Genomic DNA, 21,607 nt, shown 5'->3' with positions numbered 1-21,607 from the left:
AAAGTATTTAGCAGCTGCAGAAAACAATACAGGGAAGGGGCCTGCCTAGTGTCAATGAGCCTTTAAAATATCTCTCAAATTATTGTTTTCGCTGATGCACCCCACCCCAGTCTCTGAGAGGTGTGAGATTCCAGGTTTCCAGGTGCACTTACTCAGGGTCCGTATTTCCTTTTTGGGAATGAGGCACAGCGGAGACGATGGTGTCTTTAGGATAGAGAAGTTTATTTACAAATACAGTATATACAACTTGAGCCTACAATGGAGGGTTTCACAGCACCGACACCCCAAAAGGGTCTTGTTTCTCCCATAGCTGAAACCTTGGATGCAAACAGAAATCAGCTCCCTAAACTTCTGAGTATTTTACTATGGCTAGTAAAGGTAAAGGGACCCCTGACCATTAGGTCCAGTTGTGACCGACTCTGGGGTTGCGGTGCTCATCTCGCTTTATTAGCCGAGGGAGCCGGCGTACAGCTTCCGGGACATGAGGCAGCATGACTAAGCCGCTTCTGGCGAACCAGAGCAGCACACGGAAACACCGTTTACCTTCCCACCGGAGCAGTACCTATTTATCTACTTGCATTTTGATGTGCTTTCGAACTGCTAGGTTGGCAGGAGCAGGGACCGAGCAACGGGAGCTCACCCCGCCCCAGGGATTCGAACCGCAGACCTTCTGATCGGCAAGTCCTAGGCTCTGTGGTTTAACCCACAGCGCCACCCGTGTTCCTCCTTACTATGGCTGCCATACCCCAAATTCAGGCTTGCTTGTGAGGTTATGGGGAGGCGGCAAGGGAATGAATCTGCACTGCCTCCTTCCGCTCCCTGCAAGGACACACATCTGCCACACAAAATATGTGCATGCGCTTTATCCATTATGCATACGCACATAGATGAATGTGTGTGCACTTGCATTCATGCAGTCCCACAAATGCAGGGCAATTCTGCCTCCTCCAATGGCTTTCCTCCTCCCTGTTACCTTTCCTCTAGCTGGAGTGACAGCGAAAAAGATAAGGACAGGACGACTAGCGTGCCTCCGAAGCCAAGTGGAACCACTGACAATTGCCTCGGGGGCAGCAATCAGTCAAGTGTGCCAAGCCCAGGCTAACTTCCCACAGATCTGTTACTTGGCAAATGGCACCTAAGCTGCGTTTGTGTGTGTGCACGCACATGCAACCAGATTTATTTCTCTGCTGTTTTTCGCAAAGGAAAGAGGGAGGCTATATCATGGCTCGGAAATCTTCGCCTGTCTTTCTGACCATCTCATTTTTGTCCTTGGTCACCTACAAATAAACCGGCTGAGTTTCAGAATCAGATATAGATGCGAAGGAGGAATGGATATGCTGGCTGTCGTAAGTTGGGAAGGCTATGGGACATTCATGCTGAACGGACCAGTTACTGCGGAAAGGGAGCCATACATGTTTGTTTACTAGAGGTGCAAAATGCTCTTTGTAGGGCTTTGATGGAAGACAAGGTTGTAAAACACAGAGCCTGTCTGGTGGAAAGGGAGGCCTGGTGTACAACTGGTGGCATGTGTGCTTTTTTAAAAAAACTGACAGGCATTGACAGAACTGTGGGCATTGCTTTCTCCTCTGGCCAGTTTATTGCTTATTATTGCATTTCTGTGCCATCTTCCCTGCAAGCAGTTTTAGGTGGTGAGCGTGGTTCCCCTCCTTCCACATTTTATCCCCGCAGCAAACCTGTGATGTAGGTTAGGCTGAGAGACAGTGACTGGCCCAAGTTTACCCAGTCAGCTTCATCATGACTGAGTTGGGATTTGAACCTTGCTCTCCTAAGTCCCAATCCAACCGTCTAAGCAGGCCTAGTGTTTGAATGTCCAAGGCCTATTTAATTTTTGTAACGGTCTATTCCATAAAATGTGTTCTTTTAAAGACATATATATCAGACCCTCCAAGTGTCCCTATTTTCCAGGGACAGTCCCGGATTTACAGAAGCCGTCCCGGTTTCTGATTTAACCCCGGAACGTCCCACTTCTCCTTTGGACGTCCCTATTTACATGAGAGAAATTTGGGATGGTATGGAGTTATGTGACTCCTGAGCCAAGAAGATAAGTAACTTTACAACTTTTAGAGTCAAGTAGGTAGCCATGTTGGTCTGACACAGTCAAAATAAATAAATAATTTTAAAAATTGTCCAGTAGCACCTTAGAGACCAACTAACTTGTTCTGGGACGACAGAGGACGAGATGGCTGGATAGTGTTCTTGAAGCTACCAGCAGGAGTTTGACCAAACTGCGGGAGGCAGTGGAAGACAGAAGTGCCTGGCGTGCTCTGGTCCATGGGGTCACGAAGAGTCGGACACGACTAAACGACTAAACAACAACAACAACTTGTTCTGGGTATAACACAAAAGCTTATACCCAGAACAAGCTTAGTTGGTCTCTAAGGTGCTACTGGACAATTTTTAAATTTTTAAAATTTATTTGTACAACCTTTAGAAGACATCTAAAGGCAGCCCTACGCAGGAAAGTTATTTGATGTTTAATGGGTGGCATATAGATAATAAAATTGTTATTGTTGTTACATAGGACATCCCTATTTTCATTGGTGAAATGTTGGAGGGTGTGATATATATCTGAAAATGCAATGTTCCAGAACCTGAAGGAGAGTTTCTTTTATGGAGGAAAGTCTTGGGATGGCCAAATCGTTGCCTGAGATAAAATGAAGAGGGTGGACTACTGAAGTCTTGTCTATGCCTGGTCTCTGGCCTTTCCACTATCGCTTCACATTTCAGGGGAAAGCCCTTTGAACTGGAAGTTACAGGCTGTCCTGGCTATGGGGGAATTTGCCCTTTGCTGACCCATTAGGCGGGGATGTTGTCCTGGGATTGGGAAGCCCTAAAAGAGACTGCAGGCCAGCTTCTGAAGTGACTAATCCCAGCAGCATCTGGAGCAGAGATTCTGTGTGTCAAAACCTGAGGCGGGGTGACATAAGCCAGAATGGGGCCTGGCTTCTGTGAAGGCAGAGGAGAGATTTTGCGAGAGATGCGCAGAAGTCAAAATAAATTTCACTCCAGCAGCAGAGTCCCTGGTGTCCGTTTTTGGACCGGAGTGAAAGTTTCGTGTGGTTTAAGGACATGGGAGGCTGTTCGCTTTAATGTGGAAGTTCTGCGTAAAAGGGAAAAAAGATATCTCTGAGGGCAATTGTGTGTCTGACTCAGAAAGAAATAAAAACCCCTGACTCTGTGAGATACATGTAAAAATGGCCACACACGTTAAAAAATATGTATACCCTGTCACATATTCCCCAAAACTAGCAGTTGACGTCTGGTAAAAAACAAAACAAAACTAAGATACACAAAAACACAAAACTAAGATACACAATATATATTTACAGCACTCTTATAACACTTTAACAGTACTGGTTTCTGCCAAATAATTTTGGGAACTGTAGTTTAAGAGTTCTGGGAATTGTAGCTTTGTGAGAGGTTCCCCAGCAACTCTCGGCACTCTTAACGAACGACACTTCCCCAAATCTTTTGGGAAAGCCGTGACTGTCAAGTTGGTATTTGGTATTTATAACATTTTAACTTTTCAACAGGACCTTTGTTTGTATTTTAATGTGGTTTTTATTCAGGCCGCTTTGGTCCGAAGAAAGAAATCTTAGCCTGAGTTTGAATTGAATAATATTAAACTCTGCGTATGTTCCGGTGAAAGAGCAGAATTGTTATCACTATTATTACTAATGATTGAGGATTATCTATAACTTGGCTTTTCTCCAAGGAGCTCAGGACAGCATACATGGCTCCTCTCTGCGTGTGTCAAAACCTGTGTGTGTGTCAACAACTCCTTTTCACAACTACCCTACGAGGTAGACCGGGCTGAGAGAAGGAGTGACTGGCGACTCTCAGCAGGCACCATTTTAGAAAAAGGCATAGTGTTCATTAGAACTTGTATTAAAAACAGATCTTTTTTTTAAAAAAAAAATTGACTACAAGTTGCAGGACTAAGAATTTTGTTTTATGTCCTACTATTACTCCAAGGAGCTGGAACTGATTATTCCCACACCCTGCCCCATTTTATCCTCTTGCACAACAACACTATGACATAGCTCAGGCTGAAAGAGTGACTGGCATTAAATTAGGGGTGCCATACATCCAGAATTTCCCAGACATTGCCGTGATTCACCCTTCAAAAACGACATCCGAGGGGAATTTTTGAAAAGAGCTTGAAATGTCTGGGTGGGGGTAGCTCAAGAACTTTGGCCAAAAAACAAAACAAACAAACAAACAAACAAACAAAAAACCACAACAACTTTCGTGTCCGGATTTTCACTTTTTGAAATATGGCAACCCTAATTAAATAAGGAAATTTGGTCGGGAGGAGGGAGATGTTCTTAAAAATTGGGAGTTTAATTTTCCCATCTGAAAAGGACCAGAGGCATTCATATCTCACAGCAGAGGTGAAATTTAGAGGGGACCAGGGCAGGACTAGCCTGCTTATTTTTATTTTGGAGGCTCAATATTAAACCTGTGTGTGTGTGTGGCCCTATACTGGCATGATAACCTAGATAGATAGGTTTTGGAACCGATAATGACGTTTTCCCTAGCTAAAAATGAAAAAGAGGGGTAGTAATGTGCCTTTTTCGAATCCCCACGACGGGGTGAGCTCCTGTTGCTCGGTCCCTACTCCTGCCAACCTAGCAGTTCAAAAGCACGTCAAAGTGCAAGTAGATAAATAGGTACCACTCTGGCGGGAAGGTAAACGGCGTTTCTGTGTGCTGCCCTGGTTCGCCAGAAGTGGCTTAGTCATGCTGGCCACATGACCCAGAAGCTGTACGCCAGCTCCCTCGGCCAGTAAAGCAAGACGAGCGCCACAACCCCAGAGTCAGCCACAACTGTACCTAATGGTCAGGGGTCCCTTTAACTTTACCTTTAATGTGCCTTTTGTTGCTATATGACAAGAATATGTTGTCCTCCAACTCTCTTATTTAAATTTGTACAGTGGTACCTCGGGTTACATACGCTTCAGGTTACAGACTCTGCTAACCCAGAAATTGTGCTTCAGGTTAAGAACATTGCTTCAGGATGAGAACAGAAATCGTGCTTTGGCGGCGCGGCGGCAGCAGGAGACCCCTTTAGCTAAAGTGGTGCTTCAGGTTAAGAACAGTTTCAGGTTAAGTACGGACCTCCGGAACGAATTAAGTACTTAACCTGAGGTACCACTGTATTGGTATGTATTTCTTAATACAGTACATATAGATAAGCATGTTTCTTAAGAATGCAGACGTACAGATTTATGGATACGTCAATATTTATAATACATTGGAACACAATGATAAGATCTGATCGCCTTTCTGATCGCCACCCTTTTATCTTTTATTTCTTGTGTCATAAAATGTGTGTGTGTTTGCACACACACGCGTGCGCGCACTTTTAATTACTTTTTCTTTAATAAAAATGAAGGGGGGGAAATACTGGATCCCACCCACTCATCCCACTGGGTGTCTTCGGTCAAGCCAGCGTCTCTCCGCCTAACCTACCTCACAGGGTTGTTGTGTATGCCAACTTAAGCTCTTTGGAGAAAAGGTGGGAGATAAATGCAGCAAGAAAATGAAAATAAGTTTTTGACCTTCTTGAAGAAACCAGAGGCCTTTCTCCTGGGCATAGTTGGCCAATCGGTGTTAAAGAAGGACAGAACTTTCTTTATGTATGCTACAACAGCAGCAAGAATACTTATTGCAAAGCATTGGAAGACACAAGACTTACCCACACTGGAGGAATGGCAGATGAAATTGATGGACTACATGGAATTGGCGGAAATGACTGGCAGAATCTGTGACCAGGGAGAAGAGTCGGTGGAAGAAGATTGGAAGAAATTTAAATACTATTTACAGAAATATTGCAAAATTAATGAATGTTAGAATGATGTTGGATTGAAGTTAAGTGGTTTCTAGCTGTACTGGTATAAAAAGAATATGGAAAAATTGGTTTTTAATATGTAAAAATTTAATGTTATAATATATCAAGATTAAAGATTAGGATTAAAAAGGAGGGAAAGGAATTGCTGGATTAACAAATTGAATTGGAATACAAAAGAGGGAGGTATGAGGAGGTCCGGGAAACAAGTAAACGTAAAAGAAGTGATGAAAAGATGGAATTGTTTTTAACTGTTTTTTCTTTTTTGTATTTTGTATTTTTCCTTTTTATTGTTAATTTTCTTATTAATGTGATTTTTCTTCTTTTGAAATTTTAATAAATATTATTTTTTTAAAAAAATGAAAATAAGTTTTTGAAGGCCATATCGGCTGGCATCTTGGTCTCACGGGAGCCAACCAGTCGGCTCTGAGATGCCCACAAGCAGCGCCTGAGCCCAACAGGGTTCCCCCACCCACTCGCAGTTCCCAGCAGCCAATCTCTGCCTCTCAGCCTAACCTACCTCATAATCATAGACCTGTAGAGTTGGAAGGGACCACGAGGGTCATCTAGTCCAACCCCCTGCAACACAGGAACCTTTTTGCCCAACGTGGAACTCAAACCCACAACTCTGAAATTAAGAATCTCTTGCTCTTGTAAACCACACATTTATACAAGAGCCCAGCAAACATTATAATGCTTCTGGTTTGGTTTTGTCTAGCTTGCCTCACGGCCTTGGCACTTAACGGGCCCAGGAGGATCCACAATTTGACGCACGATGTGTCAGTTGCCTCATAACATCTGTTCATGGGCTCCTTTCTTCTTGTTTGCCAACCGTGTCTCACAGATGCCCCTGGCCCTGTTTTATAACCCAGGGATCCCCTTATCAGCTCCTTGACTTGCCTCCTTCAGTAACGCATCTGACCCACATCTTTGACCCCTGGCCATCATCTGCTCTGATCCCCTTCCTCCTCCTCCTCCTCCTCCCGGCTCAAACACTCTCCTGTAGCCCAAATCCACCTTCTATTCTCCATCTCTACCCTCCCCATCCCGCAGCTGGACTGCCCCACCCTCCAATTTTCTTCCGAAGTCCACCCAGCCAGATTACGAAATACAAATCCCCCTGCCTTCCCGCCCGGCTTTTGCAGGGGGAAAAATCCTTTTTCATCTCCACAAGGCACTCGAGAACTTTAGCTGACAGCTGTTCCTGGAAATTCTCCGGGTTTGTCCCCACCCTCCGTGCAAAATGTGAAGAGGCATCGTGGGAGCCGCCTTGTGCGCGCTTTCTCGGGAGTAAACCCATCAAGGTCAGGGAGGCTTACTTCCGAGTAAACGCACGCAGGAGGATCATTCTCCAGATGAAAAAAAAAGTGCTCAACGCGAGTGACACACCATATCTTTCAAAAAATAAAATAACCACAGTCAAAGCGCACCCACCCACGTGCCAGGAAATCCGTTTGTTCAGAGAGCTGGGAACGGTAGCTTTGTCGAAACTACAGTTCCCAGAAGGGGGCTTTAAATGTTTGCTGTGTGCGGGGTTCAAGGCTTCTCCCCTGACTGCTAGCCTCGATCCCGCCCTTCTAATGCTGGATGCCTAGTGCGTCGGCCAGCTGCGCTTTTACGCAGCTCGAGGGGCAGCGCACTCGGCACGTTCTCAGGAGCACTCTTTTCCGGCACTGGAAATCCGGTTCCAGTTAAGTCCCAGCTTGAGAGTTGATAAAGTAGCCGGAGACTCCTTGGAGGCTGCAAAGCAACGTGTGCGAATGGATGGGCGTGTTCCACCACGGGATGGGGCTCAGACCCTAAAACGGCATTACTGGGGCGTGAGTGATCCCAATGACATCAGATGGGCCCCAGCCCAGCCTTGACGCACGTCAGGGGCCGCCTCCCCGCAAACCCTCCCTCCTCCTCTCCCCCCCACCTCGCGAGATTCAAAAGCTTCCCCGCCAGACATCAAACAAACCAGACTTCCCCGCAACCAAACCAGGATCGCACACGGGCTCCGGCCGCCCCAGCGCCGCAGGTGAGAGACGGGACAGCGAGCCTGCTGCTGGAGGGTGGCTGGGGGGGGGGGCAAGGTCTCGTGGGACAGGGAGCCTGGGCGTCTTTTGCTTGGAGAGAGAGGAGGGAGTGTGAGCTAGTGGTTTAAACTGATGCTGAATTGGTGCCAGGGCTTGACCCTGGATGGCCGCTCAAAAGAGAGAAAGCCACTGCGCCCTTGAGCACATGCAGAGTGCAATTCACTCAGCCCTGAGTAGCCACAAAGAAGCCCCTCTGTATGGGACAATTAGGACTTCAGTTGGGTTAGTATTATATTTCAAGGGCTTTTAGTTGCAGTGGTATTTCCAGAGGCGTTGAAACTCTGCATCCCTCCTTCCCCCACTCCCCAACCTAGAAAAATAAGCTCTAATGTTGCTGAAGGGATGGAGTGACTGGATCTTAAAGCCCCAACACCAGGGTGGGGGCTGGTGTCCTGTGTATATATGAATACTTCAGATTACTTGATAGAGACTAGTTGGAAAGCTTTTAAAAAAATGTATTTCTGCCTCTCCTCGCCGTTTGAGTTGGTAACTGAGTGCTTAGAAGTTCCTTGAGTTCCCTTCTCCTGTGTTTTGCTTTAATGCACTTTGAGGTGCCAGTTATGAGTTCCTGGTCCAAATGAGCAATTGCAATACGTAGGCTGGGTTGATTTAACAGGAGTAAAATAAGGTGCGTGTTCACCTCCCCACTTGCTGCCAAAACTACACTCCATGTTGCAACAGAGCTGGAAGTAGCGGTTAGTGGTTGCAACCTGGAATGTGACTTGAAAAGCCGTGATTGAGCTGCTCCCGGGGGCAGCAGGAGAGCCTAGTGGTCAGTGCAAAGGTGGGAGCATGCAGGTCTAGGGCAACTTGGGGGGTGCGTGTGGAGGCTTGCTGTGTACACTTCAAGGAAAAGTCTTCAGCTGCAAGACACGTACATGTCTTGATTTGCATAACAAAAGGTCCCCAGTTTATCTCGGTAGCATCATCCAAGGATCATAATGTTGGTTGTGAATGAGCTGGCACAAAGGACTGGCAACAACACTGATAGTGAGGTTGCCGAGTTCTGAGCCTCCTGCCACATTGATTGATATAGGTTGGCATGAATGCTGATGGGATGCCAACATTTTAATCAGCCTGCAGAACCTATCTCAGTCTGGTTGGTACTTTGATCTGTCACATATACCTGAAAAGCTGGGCTGGGAGATCTGTACTCCAGAACACCGATTCTTGGAAGTCTGATCATGCCAAGCTATCCTCCAGGGGTGGCAATTTGCAGTTTTCAAGGTACCTTTTAAGAAGTGGTGGAAAGGAGGGTTTTCTTTTCATGGTGGTATAATAATAATAATAATTAATAATAATTTATTATTTATACCCCGTCCATCTGGCTGGGTTTCCAACCACTCTGGGCGGCTTCCAACAGAATATTAAAATACAATAACCTATTAAACATTAAAAGCTTCCCTAAACAGGGCTGCCTTCAGATATCTTCTAAAAGTCTGGTAGTTGTTTTTCTCTTTGACATCTGGTGGGAGGGCGTTCCACAGGGCGAGTGCCACTACCGAGAAGGCCCTCTACCTGGTTCCCTGTAACTTGGCTTCTCGCAGTGAGGGAACCGCCAGAAGGCCCTCAGCGCTGGACCTCAGTGTCTGGGCAGAATGATGAAGGTGGAGACGCTCCTTCAGGTATACATACATGTGCCACTGCCTGTGGTCAAACGGTTTGGGGAATGTTTTTGGGAAGGGATTTTATTGGAGGCAAAAGTGGTGCCAGTGCCCACTGCTGCCTGCTCCCCTCTGGCACAGCAGCAAGAGAGGAGGCTGATGGAAAAGAAGCTCAAACCCGTCAGCCGCCTCTTTCATCACTAGGTCTCCAATGCAGCAATGCGAAAAGGGTGAAGACTGCCTCTCCCCATATAAACCGTCCCGGACTCTGTGTTCATCATCTGAGGCCCTTCTTTGTATGCCTCCTCCACATGAGGTTTGGAGGGTGGCAAACACAAGAAGGGGCCTTTTCTGTAGTGGCTCCCCATTTGTTGAATGCTCTCCCCAGGGAGGTTCGCCTGGCACCTTCATTGTATATTTTTTTAAGGCTCCAGGCGAAACGGTTCCTGTTCAACTAGCTGAGTAATATTCTACAGCCTTTAAAATGTGTCTGTGGGAAGGGGGAAAGGTATTGTTTTGCTGGTTTGGTTTAATTCTCTTGTATTTTATTCTGGGAACCACCCCAAGATCTTTTGGTGAAGGGCGGTAAATTAATTTAATAAATAAAATAAAAATAAATAAGATCAGTGTCGGAAGTTAGGGGACAGTGAGGATCAGCGTTGAAAAGAAAGGGGGATTGAAAATGGGCATGGGGGAGAGATTTCCAATATTTCCCAAGTGAAGATCAGCATCGAGAAGAAGGGGACAGCAAGGATCCGCATCAAGACCATGGGGTGTGAGGAGCCTTGGCTGCATATAAAAACAGCACCCCTCTCAAACTGCAACGGGGAAAGGCATCAATTTCTGATTCGCCTCCGGCGCCCAAATGTCTGGGGCCAACCCTAGTTCTATCAAGCCACAGGGGCAACTCTTTATTTAGCTTCCTGGTATGTCTGTACGCGTATGATCATCTGGGCTCACGTAAGCTGCGTGTTTGGGGTCGCCGATGGTTGTGTGTGTTCACCACCGAGGGAGTGCAGGACCAGGCTTTTTGGAAGGCCAGTTCCAAATGTTGCTTCGGGTTGCTCTAGCAGCAGAAAAGATTGGAGTAGTGGTGCATAGTGGTTAGAGTGTGGGGTTTGCTGTTCAATGGTTTGCAGAGAAATGCATAAGCTAGAGCAGGGGTCAGCAAACTTTATCAGCAGGGAGCCGGTCCACTGTCCCTCCTTGTGGGGGGCCAGACTATATTGGGGGAGGGGGGGAAATGAACGAATTCCTATTCCCCAAAAATAACCCAGAGATGCATTTTAAATAAAAGCACACATTCTACTCCTGTAAAAACACCAGACAGGCCCCACAAATAACCCAGAGATGCATTTTAAATAAAAGGATACATTCTATTCATGTAAAAACATGCTGATTCCAGGACCATCCATGGGCCAGATTTAGAAGGCGATTGGGCCGAATCTAGCCCTGGGCCTTAGTTTGCCTACCCATGAGCTAGAGGGCTCCCTAAAGGCTTGTGGAGCAAAATGGGGGTTTTCTTCACTGATGTGGGGGTGTCCGCAGGCTGTCATCCCAGTGCTGTCCTGGACTTTTCTCCCTTTAAGTGTGTGTGTGTGTGTGTGTGTGTGTGTTTGTCATGGGAAAGTCCAAAATGGCAAGGACCAAAAACTCCTCATTTAAAGGGGGAAAGTTTCTGGGACAAAACTGGGCTGGGGTCCACATTTTGGTCTGGTGTGGATAAGCCCTAGATTTTACCAGTGGCTCTGAGAGGCCAGGAATTTTGGGTTTGACAGTGCAATCTTATTCATGTCTACACACTTGAGTTCGGTGAGACTTGTCTTTAAGTAAGTATGTGCAGGATTTCACTTGATATTTGCGGTTAAAATAGGAGGAAGGAGATTTTCATGTGCTGTTGCAGGAAGGGGCAAGCAAGGGGGGAAACAACAACAGGATTTCTGTTCCATTTGCTAAGTGGGGTGTGCAAATGGTATGTACTGTGTCAAGCACTTTGTCATTTATTTATTCAATGACCCGTTGGTGTCATTTGCTGTAATCTTTTTGAAAACGCCTCTTCCTTGGCTCTATTAATAATTTTTTATAGAGTTAGCCTGAGCCCCTGCCAGGAGGTTAGTTTGGAGTGGAGGAACCTGGAGAGAAACTTGTGTAAACATTTAATAGTGGGACCAGCAATCTCCAAACAGATTGGCTATCGCCCTCTTCTTGGGGGGTGGGGGGTTGTTGCAGGCTAGCCAGGAGCCCTGTTCCATTGTTGGCTTTAATGCAAATCATGGCTCAGCCTCTGGTTGGGTCCACCCATATGTGAAAGATGGGATAACTCGGCAGGTATATTAACTCTGGGTCTCTGGTGCAGTACATCATTCTTGCCTGTAGGTGGTGAACACACCCCAAAGGTTCAAGATGACAGATTTTGGCTAGGGAGAAAGAGACAGCATCGTCTATGGTAGTACAGTGGTACCTCGGGTTAAGTACTTAATTCGTTCCGGAGGTCTGTTCTTAACCTGAAGCACCACTTTAGCCAATGGGGCCTCCTGCTGCCGCCATGTCGCTGGAGCATGATTTCTGTTCTTACCCTGAAGCAAAGTTCTTAACCTGAAGCACTATTTCTGGGTTAGCGGAGTCTGTAACCTGAAGCGTATGTAACCTGAAGCGTATGTAACCCGAGGTACCACTGTAGTCTGTGCCTAGACTTGCAAGAAACCACAGCCTTTAAAGTCTAAGCACCAGGGCTTTTTTTTTCAGGGGGAACTCATAGGAACTCAGTTCCAGCACTTCTCAGGTGGGCGCCATTGCCATTCTAAGAGATTTTATGCCCCTTCTTGTGCTTCTGCACTGGTTACTAGTGAGCATCTCAGAATGATCCTTGGAGCTGGCATTCCTCTTTAAATCGGACACTGCTCTGAGCCCATAGAGAGGTTGTTCCTTTGCCCATAAATCTTTCACCCTTTGAGATACGCAGGTGAGGCCATTTTCTATATCTCTTACGGACCAACAGTAAACACCAGAGCCGTGTGCATTGAAAGCTGAAATTTATTTATTTTTAATGCACCCAGGAAATCCAGATTCTGCCGCTAAGAAGCTGAACAATGTGACTTTTGTAAACTGTGCAAACTGGGGGGAATCCTAAGTTTTGCACATAATTTATTCTGGCTTTGTTAATCATGGGAAACAACAAGGGACTAAAGCGCCTTGACCATTTCACCTCTCACTCTAGAACCAGCCCCACAGCAGTCTTTATTAAATTTGTCCAGAGCTGGGTGTTCCCATTCCTCAGGGTGTAAACCCAAATGGGGAGACGGTTTTTTTTTTAATTGCCCCTTTGAGATTACTGTACCTGGGTGGTGCACTTAGCAGCCTTCTGCCATCTGCAGTGGGTCCCAGCTTTTATACCTCCTGCCCAGATGCCGGCGGGTACAATCCCCATGCTACAAGTTGTTGATGTGGGGAAGAAAAGTCCAGTGAGTCGCAACTTGCCATAGTACTCACCTCCTGTTCTCCTGCCCACAACATTTCTGCACTCTTGTCTGTTGGCATGAAGCCGCTGTGGGCTGTTGGGAGCAGGGGTCCAGGTGGCACAAATCTGCCCTCCCTGCTCCCAGAGTCTTTCAGCCATCTTGTTTCCCCACTGCCTCTGAATAGTGCCGTGTGTATTCTTGACCTGTGGATAAATGTTAAATACCGTATTTTTCGCTCTATAAGATGCACCAGACCACAAGACGCACCTAGTTTTTGGAGGAGGAAAACAAGAAAAAAAATATTCTGAATCTCAAAAGCCAGAACAGCAAGAGGGATCGCTGCACAGTGAAAGCAGCAATCCCTCTTGCTGTTCTGGCTTCTGTGATAGCTGCACAGCCTGCATTCGCTCCATAAGACGCACACACATTTCCCCTTACTTTTTAGGAGGGAAAAAGTGAGTCTTATAGAGCAAAAAATACAGTAAATACCATCTGCATGCTTAATGGGGTTTTAATAGTTTGTTTTGCATTGTAATTGTTGTGTTTGTTTTGTGTGCTGCCCAGAGAGCACTTACGCTGTGGGGTGGCCCCATTCCATCGACAATAAATTCTCCTGAGAACAATCCAGCTCACTCACTACCTTGACTATTCCTTCCAGGGATGGATGTCACCATACTGCCAAAGGGCGTTGTCTCTATCGGACGCCGGATCGTCACCATCGGCTTTGCGCTGCTCATACTGTCCATATTGGCATGGGCCTACATTTCGGGGAACCAGCTGGCTTCCGACCGGTACCACATTATGGCATTTGGCCTCTACGGGGCCTTCCTCACGGCCCACCTCATCATCCAGAGCTTCTTTGCCTTCCTGGAGCACAAGAGGATGAAGAGGGACTCTTTGACTTGCAGCTACACCAAGACGGTGGCTCTCACCATCTCCGCTTACCAGGAGGACCCGGCTTACCTCCGCGAGTGCCTCGAGTCTGTTAAGGCGACTTTGTACCCTCCAGAGAAGCTCCGGGTCATCATGGTGATCGATGGCAACAGCCCTGACGACCGGTACATGATGGACATGTTCCAAGAGGTCTTTGCTGGGGAAGACGTGGGGACGTTTGTCTGGGAGAACAACTACCACCACCAGCCTCTGTTGGATGTAGACGAAGGGGACAGCGGCTACCAAGCCGGAGATGAGCCGCCTGTCTACAGTGAAATAGATATGGACGACCTCGGACAGCTGGCCGTAGAAGAGCTGATCCGGACCAAGAGATGTGTCTGCATCATGCAGAAATGGGGAGGGAAGAGGGAAGTCATGTACACAGCTTTCAAGGCCCTGGGCAACTCGGTGGACTACGTCCAGGTAAATGGCTCCTATCCGGTTGTCTCGCTTCCTCGTTTGTTTTATCCCATCCCGCAATGTCCTCCAGGCACAACCCCAGTCAGGCTGAGAGATAGGGACTGGGCCAAGATTTCCCGCAGCAGAGAAAGGCTGTTGAACTTCAAAGGGGAATTAAAGCAGAAAGTAGGGAGGAGATGGTGGGAAAGGCAGAGATCCTTGCCACATGAGTAAGGTGCTAGCTGTAGGACTTGCGTTCGACCGAGCGACTCTTCCGGTTGAGTCCTCTGACGTGATTAACGACCTGAGCCTTTGATGAGGCTCCAAGCATGTTCCCCCATTACGCAGAGTATCCAGCACACAGGGAAGTAGCCGAGATAGTATGACCTACATTGCAAAGAGTGTTTTATTTCTAACTACGCAGACAGAAAAGAAATGTACATGCTCTGTCTGTGAAAGCAGAGAGCAGCTGAACAAAAAAGGAACAGGAAACCAGTAATGTCACATCCGTCTTCCGTGAGACTTCCAACAGTCTGGAATGTCTCTGGAATGCAAAACAGAGTCTTGTGACTCCAAGAACTGCACAGTGGCAACACACAGAAACCTAACACTAGCAGCAGAAGTGGCAGGGCAAATGGCCTTAAGAGGGAAAGGGAAGGGGTGCTTGAGTTTGCCCGTCTCCTGTGCCTGCTGCCTGAAACGGTTGTCTCATTCCACCTCTTGAACAGCCCTGCCCTGTATGCTAGCCATGTGTCGTGCCTCAGCGTTTGCTTTTGAGCAGAGGTTGGACGGTCAGGGTTGCTTTAGCTGAGAATCCTGGGGTTGGACTAGATGACCCCTGGGGTCCCTTCCAGCTCTGCAATTCAGCAATATGCTCTCCATTCTTCTCTGGCTGCACATTGGAAGATCAGCAATTATGGGCAAATGCGTCTTCCATTGCTGACCTCATTAAGGCGCTCCTGGTCAGCTTACAAGGAAGCTTGTGGTTCCTCAGTATAGACCTTGACAACCGCTGAAGTGTATACTTAAGTGCATTCTGTGATTTCTGCAGAAGCTCAGAAAAATACCAAAATATGGCATTGGTTGCAGGGTTCAGCATTCTGAGACAGGGATGGGATGAGGCAAGGCGAGGCACCGAAACCTCTGTTTCCTGACCCACACAAATCCCACTGAGTCGTCTTCTTCTCCAGTTATTGACTTATGCCATAAGAGCTACGAACTTGGTTTATTTAAAAACAAATGCTCAGTTGCTAGCCAGACCCTTGTGGCTTGTTAAGATTGACCTTTTAGAAGTGTGCGAGTCAGTGCCTGAAGAGAGCGTGCTTCTGCGAGTCAAAGGGAGCGGCCCCTAACACTTTACTATGGGAAGCAGAATCGATTGTGCAAAATACGGAAAAATCTGGAAATTTGCTTAATTTCCACAGTCCAGCTTATCTGGGTACAGAATTTATTTTTCTTGGTTTTGCCTAGTCATGCTACCTATGAACTACCGTATTTTTCGCCCTATAGGACGCACCGGCCCATAGGATGCACCTAGTTTTTTGGGGGGGAAATAAAGTAAAATATATATATTCCCCCCCCCCCGGCGCGGGGCTGGGGCAGGGGAAGCCCGAGTTTCCCCCGACCCCAGCCCCCAGAACAGGCAGCTGGGCAGCGCCAGGCTCCCACGGCTTGCGGAGAGCTGCGCAAAGCCTGGAGAGCGAGAGGGGTTGGTGCACACCGACGTCTCTCGCTCTCCAGGCTTCAGCGAAAGCCTGCATTCACCCCATAGGACGCACACACATTTCCCCTTCATTTTTGGAGGGGGAAAAGTGTGTCCTATAGGGCGAAAAATACGGTATCTCCTCTCCTGCTACCTCTGGGCTTTAATATCTAATTTGACCCCTTCGAGCTTATTCTGAAGGGTGACACGCTGCCCTAAATTCTGGAGGCATCCCTGGTCACCAACTAATTTTGCTGGAGTGCCAGACTGACAAAGCAGAAGAGGAGCAGCAAGCCAAAGTCTCTGCCCCTGCCCCACCTTTGTTTCCAAAATTGCCTCCTGCCAAATCCCACCAAATCCAGATGTTGCTCTTTGCCTCACAGGCTGGCAAGGAGTGGACCAGATGGCACCTGTCTGCAGGGTAGCTTTGTCCTGGGGTTTCCAGTTGCTGACCTTTCATGTATATACTCTGGGGGTGGGGGCGGGAGAGATCGAAACCTTGTCCCAAGGAAACCCCAATTCTTCACCAAGGGGGAGGGGGAAGCGTCTGCAATCCACATGAATCTGTTTATCTAATTTCGTTTACGCATCGCTTCTTCTTTAGCGTCTCAGAGCAAGTACATAATACAATAAAAATGTATATTTTAAAAACTGCCTGTAAAAATGCAGTTAAAACAATTGCATATATAGAAATGATTTCAACTCCAATACAGATGCCAAGAGGGATTGCCACTTAGAAGTATTATTGAAAGAGGAAAATGTTCAACATGATAATTATCCTTATTAAGCCTTATTAAATGTGTAGCTCATTGCTTACTTTGCAAAACCTAAGCTGCTTCCCCGGGTTGTAATGAGGAGCAAAACTCGTCAAGATGGTGAAGTTTTGCCCTTTGACCTCTACCCATCATGCCCTACTCTCAAGGTCCCACCTGTATCTCCATCAGCTTCTTACCTGGCTAACCATATAACCCAAATTTCTATCTCTCTTTCAATGTAACAGATTATTGCATCCATATCATTAACTGTGCTTTACAAATTAGTTTTCATAAGCTTCCCCTCCACTCCTTGCTTCCCAGCCATCTTCAACCAAACTATTGATCCACTGTATGTTCTGCAATATGAGCCATTCATTCTCCCTCATTTGTACATCACTCATTAGCCAAAGAAGTATCATTTCTAACTTTGGGGGTGTACAAAATGCTTTATAACTTTTTTTCCTGTTCTTATCCTTGCATTAATTTCACCCGTTTTACAGACAAGGCAAGCAAAGACTGATTTGCCTCAAGCCAGTCAATTAATCACATAAACCGAGACAGCGTCTGAGCTGGGCTCTTCCCCTGCACACACTCTGTGCTCTCCCCCATTGCATCACACTTGTCACAGACACGAATGTTGCTTTTCATACATTCTCCGGTTTTGCCACAGACCCTGGGACACTTCACACATGCATGTGCGTTACTTAATTATTGTGCACTTAGCAGTTGCACACTGGAAAGGATTGTGGCGTTGAGCAAGCTATGAAAGTGTCAAAGCTGGGGCATTTCACCGCAAGCTTAGTCATCGCTCGGTGTCACAATTCTCCAGTGACGACTGTGCAGGTGTGTGAATCAGCCTTGGAAAGTGAAAGTGCCCTGGCTAACTTTCCCTGTGTTCTGTAAATCGAGCTTCTGGCAACTTGGATCTCTCTGGCAAATTCCAGGGGTGTCCCTTCTCAATCTCCATCTCATGGCCTCTCCCAGGTTTGCGATTCGGACACCAAGCTGGCCCCAGATGCAACCCTGGAACTGGTGAAGGTGCTGGAGTCGAACGAACGCTACGGGGCTGTCGGCGGGGATGTGCGGATCCTCAACCTCTCCGACTCCTATATCAGCTTCATGAGCAGCTTGCGATACTGGATGGCCTTCAACATCGAGCGCGCCTGCCAGTCTTACTTTGACTGTGTTTCTTGTATCAGTGGCCCCCTGGGTAAGACTTCCCCTGTGCGTTGGTTCCGCCTCCTTACTTTCAACAGGAAGCAGTTTATTCGTTTGATCAGAAAGCTTGTTATGTTTTACCAGCCTGTTGTATACAGTGGTACCTCTGGTTGCGAACGGGATCCATTCCGGAGCCCCATTCACAACCTGAGCAGAACGCAACGCGCATCTGCGCATGCGTGGGTCACGATTCACTGCTTCTGTGCATGTGCGTGACGTTATTTTGAGTGGCGAAACCCGGAAGTAACCCTTTCTGGTACTTCCGGGTCACTGTGGGACACAACCTAAAAAGATTTAACCTGAAGCGTCTTTAACCCGAGGTATGACTGTATTTGTATCAGGGACGCGGGCGGCACCGTGGTCTAAACCAGTGAGCCTCTTGTGCTTGCTGATCAGAAAGTCGGCGGTTTGAATCCGTACGACAGGGTGAGCTCCTGTTGCTCTGTCCCAGCTCCTGCCAACCTAGCAGTTCAAGCACATACCAGTGCAAGTAGATAAATAGGTACTGCTGCGGCGGGAAGTTAAGCGATGTTTCTGTGCGCCCTGGCACTCAACAAGGAGTGCCGTTGTGCCACGAGCAGTTTAGTCATGCTGGCCACATGACCCGGAAAAGCTGTCTGTGCACAAACGCCAGCTCCCTCGACCTGAAAATGGAGATAAGTGCCGCACCTCATAGTCAAATTTTGCTGGACTTAACTATTCAAGGGTATTTTACCTTACGTTTGTATCTCACCTGTTTTGTCCCCCACTATAGGCCTGTATCGGAATGACCTTCTGCAGCAGTTTCTAGAGTCCTGGTACAATCAGAAGTTCCTGGGTACCCACTGCACCTTTGGAGACGACCGGCACCTCACCAACCGGATGCTGAGCATCGGCTATGCCACCAAGTAAGAACATGTGGATACTTGGGTTTTCTGGAGCAAGGGTGATGCAGAATGAAAAATGGCAAGAAGATGGGAAAAGTGCAAGGAGACCGCATCTTGTTGCTCCAGCTCCCATGAGCCCCAAAGCAGCACGGCCGCTGGTCAAGGATAATGGGAGTTGTAGTCAGTGGCATAGTGTGGGTTGCCAGTGCCCGGGACTACGCAGAACAGGGGGGATGGAAACGGACAGAATAGGCATGCGCAGTTGCAGAGTTAAGAAAAATAGAGTCATTCCGTTGTCTGGAGAGGTCACTTCCTGGTTCATACGGAGAAGCCGTTTTCAACAGAGCCCAGAGATGGAACCGGGCACTGAAATTTTGTGCCCCTAACCATTTTGCACCTGGGGCAACCGGCCCTGTGCCCCCCGTGGTATACCACTGGTTGTAGCTCAGTAACATCTGGAGGGCTGCAGGTTCCCCATTCCTGTTCCAGACGAAATTGAATGAAGACCATATTATATTCTTAATTTCTCCTTTGTGTACCAGGTACACTGCTCGCTCCCGCTGCTACTCGGAGACACCGTCCGTGTTTCTGAGATGGCTGGCGCAGCAGACTCGCTGGACCAAGTCCTACTTCCGCGAGTGGCTCTACAACGCCCTCTGGTGGCACCGTCACCACCTGTGGATGACCTACGAGTCGGTGGTGGCCGGGATCTTCCCCTTCTTTGTCACGGCCACCGTCCTGCGGCTCTTCTACGGGGGGAACTTGTGGGACATCCTGTGGGTGCTGCTCTGCGTCCAGCTAGTGGCTTGCGTGAAGGCCCTTTACGCCTGCTGGCTGAGGAAGAACTTCATCATGATCTTCATGTCTCTCTACGCCGTGCTCTACATGGGCGGCTTGCTGCCAGCCAAGTACTTCGCCATCATCACGATGAACAAGAGCAGCTGGGGCACCTCGGGCAGGAAGAAGATGGTGGGGAACTATATGCCTCTGCTGCCTGTCTCCATCTGGGGCCTGCTGCTCTTGGGAGGCCTGGTCTACACCATCTACCAGGAGGCCCTGGCTGACTGGACAACCGAGGCCAAGCAGACCGAGATCTGGTACCTGCTCATTGGCTCAGCCATCTATGTCGGCTACTGGACGTTCATGATCATGCTTTATTGGCTGTGGGTGCGGAGATGCTGCCGGAAACGGGTGGATTTCTATAGTGTTCAGGTGTGAAAGGCCTGGGGGGGGTTCTGAAACCTGACTGTAAGACAGAATCTCGGACCAGTGAGGGCTTGGGTGCTCACCCAAGGTCTAGGAGTGAAGAGTGATCTCGTAGGAGCCACTCCTGGCTAAGAAATGATGAGTTCAGTGTCCTGTGAGTTTCCACTCCATCATGTGGTCTGTCAGCAGAGTGGGTGTGCCCACTCCTTGGGTTCTCTTCTAGGACTAAGAGTCCCGGGGTTGCCTGAATCTCAGGGAGGAGATCTTTTACCCAACAAGACGTGAGGATCTCCTAGCCTCCTCTTCTCTCCCTCTTTGGCTGCTAACGGTCTAGGTCCTGGGAGATGTTTCTGACCTCAGTTTATTTATATAGTGTTCAAGATTTTTCACGTTCCAAAAAAAGCCAAATGTTTGCCTTCTCCTCCTTCTTGAAATGCAGCCATCTCTGGGGTGGGTCAGCTGGGTGATGTGAAACCCCACAGGGACACCTGACGCACAGGAACCAATCTCATTGCACTGAAATGCCACTGCAGATCCAAGTCTTGAGTGCTGCAGCCACTGAGCAGAGAGACAAGGTTGGCCAATGGTTGCTGTTCAGTTGACGCATGCAACAGGTTGGATCTGACTGGGGAAAGAGGGAGGTGGGTAACCTCCTTTTGATGGAACTGGAGACCAGACCTTGACACACATGAATCCTGCATGACATAAAAGGATTCTCTTCCCTCTCTTTTTCCTGCAAGAAAAAGAAATCCCTTAGTGCTATGTCTTATCTTGACTTGTTGAACACTTGATGGTTACAGAAGAAACACAGTTTACAGTTGTGGGACAGAAGCTGGAAGCTTCTGTCTTGGTTTTTGCTTTGTTTGTTTTTGTTTCTTTCACCTGGAAAGGAAATTGGCATTGTGGCTGAGAGGGGAGGGTCAAAGTCGCCCTTAATCACCTCTCTGTTACTGTTTTTTAAATTGTAATGTTGACCATTGGAGTTTGGGGAGCTCCTTTCTACAGGAAAATGAAGGAGCGTGATATTATTTATTTGCTGTATTTTAATAATAAGGGCTATTTAATGGTTGTTGATGTCTTTTTAAAAAAAGAAAGAAAATTGAATAATGAGGATTTTTTTAAAAAATGTTATTTTTTATAAATGGTATTAAAAAATAAAACATATTTTTTTGGAAAACTTTTCCTTGGTGTGCTTGCGTTAATTTCACTTTTGGAGGGAAGGTGGAAACTTTGCTATCAAATAAAAACAGTACTTAGCAGTTTTATAGTACTTTCAGAGGTTCAAAGCACTTAGCATGCAGTTGCCTTGTGATCTTTACAGCAGCAGTGAATAACCTGGGTTTTTTGTTTATATATATATATATATATATATATATATATATATATATATATATGAAAAATATAAACATATTACAAACATTAGTTCAAAATCCAAATATCAAAATTGCTCTGAATCTCTTCCCCCCATCCCTTTCAAGGGTCCTAATGTTAATATTTACAACTGCATATCAATATTT

At 47.2% G+C, this 21,607-nt stretch overlaps 1 protein-coding gene across 1 annotated transcript; it reads left to right on the top strand.

Annotated features, from left to right (window-relative positions):
* Positions 1-7,520: 7,520 nt before the first annotated feature.
* HAS1 (hyaluronan synthase 1) lies at positions 7,521-21,267 on the top strand. The gene is made up of 5 exons (XM_081018868.1): positions 7,521-7,891; positions 13,670-14,367; positions 17,785-18,010; positions 18,773-18,905; positions 19,427-21,267. The coding sequence occupies exons 1-5, from the start codon at positions 7,705-7,707 to the stop codon at positions 20,100-20,102; spliced, it is 1,920 nt and encodes a 639-aa protein (XP_080874994.1). The 5' UTR covers positions 7,521-7,704; the 3' UTR covers positions 20,103-21,267.
* The last annotated feature ends 340 nt before the right edge of the window (positions 21,268-21,607 follow it).

The sequence above is a fragment of the Podarcis pityusensis genome (genome assembly GCF_964106645.2).
Source record: "Podarcis pityusensis genome assembly, chromosome: 8".
NCBI classification, from domain to species: Eukaryota; Metazoa; Chordata; class Lepidosauria; order Squamata; family Lacertidae; genus Podarcis; species Podarcis pityusensis.
The sequence above is the reverse complement of the archived record's forward strand: the minus strand, read 5'-3'. Positions and strand labels throughout refer to the sequence as shown.